This window comes from Centroberyx affinis, unplaced genomic scaffold (genome assembly GCF_046629955.1).
Source record: "Centroberyx affinis isolate AG114_WGS23_722 - 3 ecotype Tasmania unplaced genomic scaffold, CSIRO-AGI_Caff_v1 ptg006470l_1, whole genome shotgun sequence".
NCBI lineage: Eukaryota > Metazoa > Chordata > Actinopteri > Beryciformes > Berycidae > Centroberyx > Centroberyx affinis.
This window is the reverse complement of record NW_027283279.1, coordinates 63,292-70,893: the sequence shown is the minus strand read 5'-3', so window position 1 is coordinate 70,893 and position 7,602 is coordinate 63,292. Positions and strand designations below refer to the sequence as shown.

Sequence of the window (7,602 nt, the reverse complement as noted above, 5' to 3'; positions counted from 1 at the left end):
TGCCTGCTGTGCTCTCTTTGTACAGGTGTGCAAGGTTATTCTAAATCTACAATGCCAGTTAATTAGGAAGGAATATAATCAAACATTTTTAATATCAAACATTTTTCACTCTGTCTCTGCACTGTGTGCTGGTGACAAGTAATGACCTTTTTGAAGTGGTTGTCAGGGAGGCTGGGGAGGACTCAGCAGAGGAGAGAGAGGTTCACCAGAAATCCAGATCACACCTCTCTTTCCCCTGCGCACCCCTGCTGCACCAGTGATAGCCCCCTTGTCCCCACAGTCTTCCTTTTCAACATGATTGAATTCAGCGTCTTTCACATGATGGAGCAGCTCTTGGACTTGTCCTTGCTGAAGGTGGAGGAGAGGAGCTCTGTCTTGCTGGGCAGGTGGAGCAGTCTCTTGGAGAGGCGGCGGACCGGGCTGGGCTTGGTGGCCGGCTGGAGCTTGTTCATGCAGGCCAGGGCTGCGGTGCGGAAAACGCTGTGGATGCTCTTCTCCGACGTGAAGGCTGAGCACTCCAGGTACGCCTCTGCTCCCAGCTGTTTGGCCAAGGACGAGCCCTGCAATGAGAAGGAAACGTTGTATGTATGTAAAATAGGTGTCCAAGTATAAGCTGGATAGATAGATCAGGAGACAGACAGGGGAATAAAGAGTACTCATGGAACAAACCTGCTCATGGGAGATGGGCGTCTGCTTCTGATTGGACAGCTCCATGAGTGTGCAGACGTCCGTGCGCAGGTCTGTCTTGCAACCTATGAGTAGGATCCGCGTGCTGGGGCAGAAATCCAGGATCTCTGCTTTCCACTGCAAGGAAAAGACACAGACCTGCCATCAGACTGTTATAGTATATACTGTAGTGTGTAGTGAAGTGTAAGGTGGGTGCACAGATTAGTCACTAATGAAAATGCTGAAAAGGTAAAGAGAAAGGACGAGGAGGAGAGCAGAGTGATTAAAGAGTAATGAAGGAGGCTGCCACCTACAGCCAGCGAGGACATTTCAGTTGTGAAGCTGTGGTGTGTTTACATTGCGGCAGTCCATACCTTCTTCAGCGCGCTGTCTACTATATCTGGCCGGCTGATGTCGAAGCAGAGGAGCACTGCGTCCGAGTCGCTGTAGCAGAGCGGCCTGACGTTGTCATAGTACGGAGAACCTGGAAGGACAGACAGAGCGGTAAAAGTTGTCAATGCCACATATTAAACGACTTGTACAAGAACATCGGACCGAAGATGATTTTGTGAACATGTGGTTCAGGAAGATGGAGATTGAAGAAGTGAAAAGACAACCAGCTTTAATACAGCAACCCCCTTTTTTCATCTTTCTGAATGTGAGCATAGCAAGTCCCTTTCCCCCTGTCAGGGAAGAATCCAGAAAGGCAAACTCTGAATCCAGCTCTGGCACTCGATTATAATGCTATATCACCATCGTCCTCCTCACACGCACAAACAAACAAACACACACGCATACACACCCACACAAGCGATAAGAGAGCAAATAATTTCACTAAGCCCATCGCCTTCCCACTGAGAGGAAGGAATTTTTCCAATAAATCAAATTAACACAATGAGTCACAACACACAATAACTACACCAGTCTCTGCACCAGTCACATGCTTCCATTACTCTAAGGGCTTATACCAAACGTTTGTCTGAAAACCCCGTGGAGGTGACAGATTATTATGGGAGACTCTTATCAGATGTATCATGGGAGACTCTTTCCATGATTTTTCAGTTCGTGTTTGTGCTCTGTAGCAGACATGGTGGCAGAATACAAGACACTTTGAGTCTGATACCATTGCTGATATGTGGGAGCAAAATTATAAATATATTTTTTCTGTTAGTATCAAAGAGAGAAAGTCCTCTTAAAGAGTAAGGGTGTGATATTCAGCTCAAAATATGATTTAATATTCGATACTGTTGCTGTTACAATATCAGAAATTAAGTAGAATTGGAGACACAAATCAAGCAAAAACTGATTGAAACAGTTGATTGGCCTATAAATTAGAAATTGTGCAGCATTCCCAAAAGGTAGAAATCAGCTGCGGAAGTGTTGCTCACAATGCAATAATAAAGGTGTATATTCTTATTTCTCAGACTTTATTGATACATCAACATCATAACCACCAATGCCTTTGTTAAAGCTGCTGGTGGTAAAACTCTTTTTCCCCAACCTTTTTAATCACAAGTCAGTAAACCTGATGAGACCCATTATTCATATCACCTTGCTGTCATGGCAGTCTACCAGGATTGTTGTCACATAAATATGACACCTCAGTGATGAGAGTGTGAAGGAAACATATTTTGCTTACATTTCAATAAATCGCACAGCCATGTGTGGCCCCTCTGGGCTCTCAGGAAGGCTCCTGTGCTAAATGCAGACTGACAGGATGTCCGCTCCCTATTGTCTTCCCTGCACTACCTAATCACTCACCGCACACCAACACTACAGATTTAATTTCCTACTCCTGTCCTCTGGGGCCAAAGTGCGCCAGAAGCTTGCCTTGCTAAAATATAAGGAAATAATAATATCAGGAAAGGAAATACCGCTCAGGCTTCGACCGGAACTATCAAACAATCATGTTGTGTTGAGTCTCCTGAGGCATGAATACTAATTTATTACCACCAAATAACACCGCTATTCACAAAGCCCCCTTCATTTACTCAGTCTGAAACTTTCACTTAAATCTGCAAACTAGACATACCCATACAAGTACCAGCTATCAATAACCTAGTTTCTGAGTAGGAGACAAAACGCACACTGGCACAGAATTATCCAGGGTGATGTAAGGCTTGGGAAAGAGGAGGCAGAGAGATCTAAGAGAACAAAACTTCTAGCACCTACCACCATCTCCTACACATGGCCAGCCCCCTGCTTGGACACACACACACACACACACACACACAAACAAACACACACACACATGCACGCACAAAGTTGAACAAACACAGGCTGATCCAATGAGATTGGCCTCGCTATCCAGGAGTGAAAGAGATCTGAAGGGAGCTGAGCTAATCCTCTTAAAGCCAGCGACAGATAAGACTGGCCATTTCTTGATGAAAGATGCAAAGTAAAGGGTGAAAATAAGCTTCTGAGTCTTATTATTGTGAGATGACGAGAAAGTGTGTGGCACGTGAGTTGTGTTATGACACAAAATCTTCTCTCTCATCAGAGTGCAGTGTAACAGCTGGCTGACAACAAGAGGAAAGGAGGACATAATATAAGAATTAATAAGAATTAATGATGATGGAGAGAATGAAAAGAAAGGTTAAGAGTAATGGGGGCTTTGTGTGTGTGTGTGTGTGTGTGTGTGTGTGTGTGTGTGTGTGTGTGCGTGTGTGTGTGTGTGTGTATGGTGAATGTATGTTGAATAATGTCAATAGGTCTTATGCAATGTTTTCTCTGGAGAGGATGACTGTCCGGAAAGTTTTAACTGTGTGGAAGATAAACAGACAAACCAACAGAAGTTCAGCGTTGGTTTCAGTTACACAATAGTTTTTTTTTAGGCCGCGCACACCATAAGGGAGTGGGGAGGTCATGCATATCTTTTGCTCGATATCCCTCATTTGTGCCTTCTGTTCGCAGCTAATGTAAGCCATGCACACATAAAAAGACAACACACACACATACACACACTCGCACACACACACTTCCACCCCCTGCATACCCAAGGCAACCCCCTTCCCCCTGTGAAACAACCCCTCTGCAGGCCAACTGGCACCGCTCAGCTTCCTCTCAGCAGAACGCCTCAGCCAATACTGTTCTGAGAGAAATCTATCCTACTTACTGTAGCTGATTGTTTTTTTATTGATTTTGTTTATATCATTTTGCCAGATGCTGCACGGGTGTCATTATGTCAGTGGGTCACTGCAGTAAATCTGTCCTTACAGCTCACAACACAGTTTCAAGACAGTTGAGCTAAAATGTTAACATCTTAGTCATTTGTGATGCAAAAATCAAAAGGATCATCGATTCTCCTTGGATAGATGGTTATAGTCAGATGTACGATGAAGGGAAGTGACTGAAAAGTGCTTCTGAATTTGGTTAATACATTTTTCCATCTATTTTTGCCTGAACCTTTGTTACAAAATATGGTCGTGAAGAGGCTTAGAGTTTGAAAACCACACTCTGAATTGTGAAGGTGTGAAGATTTGTCTTAAGACGTCATGAATATTTTGTCTATTTTTTTCCTGCCAAAATGCAGCCGACTACAAGTGAGGGCAGCCAAAAACATGGCAAACAAATTCAAATTTATACTTGAGAAATCAAAAGCTTTTTTCAAAGCACATGTGTCTTTTGGACACATGTTGGTTTTCATATGTGAACATTTTTTTCCACGTTTTCACCTGCCATTACATGACAGTATTTGTTTCACATGTGAAAACTTAATTTCACATGTAAAGAGGCAATTCATAGGTGAATGAATGGGAAATGGAAAATTTCCCATATGAAAACCAACATGTGCCCAAAAGACACATGTGCTTTGAATTCCATTTCCCATGTGAAAATGACATTTTCACCTGTGAATTACCTCTTTACATATGAAATTAAGTTTTCACATGTGAAACAAAAACTGTCATGTAATGGCAGGTGAAAACGTGGAAAAAAATTGTTCACATATCAAAACCAACATGTGTCCAAAAGACACATGTGCTTTGAATTCACATGTGGGTTTTCACATGCGTCTTTTTTGTAAGGGAATGCATTGTAGATTTCACACTCTCCATTGAATATTTTGATGGGTAAAGCACTGAAATCTCAAGTAGCCACAGCACTGCAATAACACTGATGTTATAACAGTCACAAATAGGCTTTTATTGTCCCATTTCTTTGAGATATGGCAGGACTGTTTTTTTCCATATGGTCCCTACGGTTTAGAAGATATTATTCCACAGAAATAATAAATGGGGTGCTCTTTAAGTTATTAATCTATATGACAGTGTTTTGTGATCCTCTATTTGATCCCTGGAAGAAATCCCTGGAAGAAATTGGAGGTCAGAGCTGCAGAGCTGGCAGGGATTCAGTGTCTTGTTCAAGGACACTTGAGCAGGGTGGATGCTTGCTGTCACAGGGGCTTTAACCTGGGTTGTCCAGTTGAAGGACGGCCTCCCTACTCCCTTCTTCACTGAAAACTAACATGAATTAAATATTATCTCCCCAATCTGTAAAATTAACAAAAATATATACAGGAAAACTATTACAAAATATCATCTACCTGAACTGTTAAAAATTAAACATGGAGATAACCAAGAAGAGGAGACCGTCTTGTTAGTCAGGAGTGTCAGTCAGTACTGTGCTGCTTTGCCTGGAGCAGCGTCTCTCCTCAGAGCTCACACTGGGGAAAAGCTGCTGAGCAGCACTGAAACAGGATCAACAGATAGTGATGTCTGGGTAAACAGCAATAACACTGAGTCTCAGTGAAAGTAAACAAGACGGTAAGACAATAGACAAGACAGACCTTCATTTACAGTTGTTTACTGACTCCAGGCTGACTGTTTTGTTTGAAGGGTGGTTGGCTAAACAAAGGTTTCACACATCAGCCTGAATGTTACTGAAACCGGCTAATTAATTCATTGCTCAAGCATAAACATTGGCCGCTACAGCTTGGGGAGAATTTCACAGGGCAGCAAGTCAAAGACAGAGAGGAGAGAAGGTCATAAACTGCTGCCCTTTCATGTTTGTCCTGTGTCCACAGAAATCACAGTTGTTTTTAACTGTGGGCAGGTAAACAAAACAGAGTATGATCCTCACCTGATGTGTCCCACAGGCTGAGCTCAACCCGCTGGTCATCCAGCTCCAGACAGGCTGTGTAGTTTTCAAACACCGTAGGGACGTAAGTCTAGAGATGGAGAAGGGAATGGTTTAGGGTGCATTTATGACTCTGGTCTTTTAGCATTGATTTACATGGAGCTATTCTAGCACATAGGTATTATTCTGGGTCAATAACTGTTGGCTACTTGATTCTAACATTTAAAAAAAGCATCAGTTCTAAAATCATCACCTGTAACTTATATCATCCATCTTTTACAGTGTTATAATTCTAAATCTTAAAAGTGTAGACTAGCCTAGGTTATTATAACCCCTATGAAAACGAACTAGTAATCCTATAATACATTTTAGAAGAATACTATACAAATATCACAGCATTATAAATTTAAACGAAATAAGCCCAATAAGTCTATATAATAGGTCTATATGAATATTATAGGCATAATATAGTGACAACATAGGAGTTTCAAAAAATACAATAACTCACTACAAACTCATATTGAGTACCACATACACAGTATGAGTTGAATACAGACACCACTGTAACTACAAACAAATACCATAAAGTAGGATAATGTCACTATAAATTAATTATTGTGCACCACTGACACTCGAAGTCCTAATAGGAATATTATAGTCAAAAAATAGTCAGAAAAATAAATTCTAAAATCATAACCTGTAAATTAAATAATCCTAACCTCTTCTACAGTGTTCTAATTATCAATCAGAAAATGTAAATTACCCTCTACGATATAAATCTCATACCTCTGGATAGCAATCCTTCGCCAAGACTTGTAACATTGCGGTTTTACCGCATTGGACGTCCCCAACCAGCACTAGTTTACATCTCGCCACAAAAGGCTGCGTGAGTCTTCTTTCCTTCATTGTGAAGATAAAGAAAACCGGTACTATCAAAATTAGAATGGAGAAAAAAAAACTTTGTAAATCCTCCTTCCGGCTGTGCGCGCTCTCCTCCCGGCGGTCTGGTCAGACAGGCAGAGCAGCACTGACCCATAAATGAGAGAATCACTGCGGAACTTTATATTGTCGCGCCAACCAATGAGCGCTGCGCTGTGCGCGAGACCGGCGCTCCCACCGAGGGCAGTGCACGAGACATGATCCTGTTTCTGGGATGTGGAGTCGCCTCTGTTCTCAATAGGCAGGCAATAATCTGGAGAAATTCAATTAACACTGATAGCCTTGAGTATGTGGCCTGCTGATATCACTGCAATGCTTTATAGGTAGTGATGCAGTGGGACATAAAAAAAAAAAAAAATCAAAATAAATAAATACAAATATGAACTCCAATCAGCGCTCATCATAATGCAAACAAGCACCAATATAAGCAAAAATCAATTATAGCCTGTATTCAGGAGACATTGATTTTTGTGAGGTTTTTTTTTCCCCTGAAAAGACCTTATCCTGATATAGGCCTAAGTTATATCAGTTTGATGCGTCTTACTATAATGTATACTATGAATTTACATCATAAAGTTCATGTCAGCATAAAAAGTTGGATAAACTGAGTATAGGTGGGTTTACCCTCCACTACATCCCTGTTTATGAGCCTGTCTCTGTACATAAAGACAAAAGTGAATGCTAAGAACCTGAGTCCAGACTGAATTAACAAATTTAAGGAGATTTCTATGATCCCAGATGAAAACCTAGTGTGTCTCTGGCTGTAGGCCTGTTGAAAATATCAGCAGCTGCAAGAGAAACAAGTAACCTTACAAAAAATAAATATATATATACATTTCTACAACGTCAGAAGCAAATCTGATTAATTTATATGATATTAGTGTTGGAGTTTTTAATTTTCTGCACACTTGCAACCTTTTC

The 7,602-nt window shown here is 41.3% G+C and overlaps 1 protein-coding gene across 1 annotated transcript; it reads right to left on the bottom strand.

Annotated features, from left to right (window-relative positions):
• Nucleotides 1-314: 314 nt before the first annotated feature.
• On the bottom strand, nt 315-6,648 carry LOC139638660 (rho-related GTP-binding protein Rho6-like). The gene is made up of 5 exons (XM_071512726.1): nt 6,529-6,648; nt 5,746-5,833; nt 1,041-1,150; nt 670-804; nt 315-560 (listed from the first exon to the last, which is right to left on the bottom strand). The coding sequence occupies exons 1-5, from the start codon at nt 6,646-6,648 to the stop codon at nt 315-317; spliced, it is 699 nt and encodes a 232-aa protein (XP_071368827.1).
• Between the last annotated feature and the right edge of the window lie 954 nt (nt 6,649-7,602).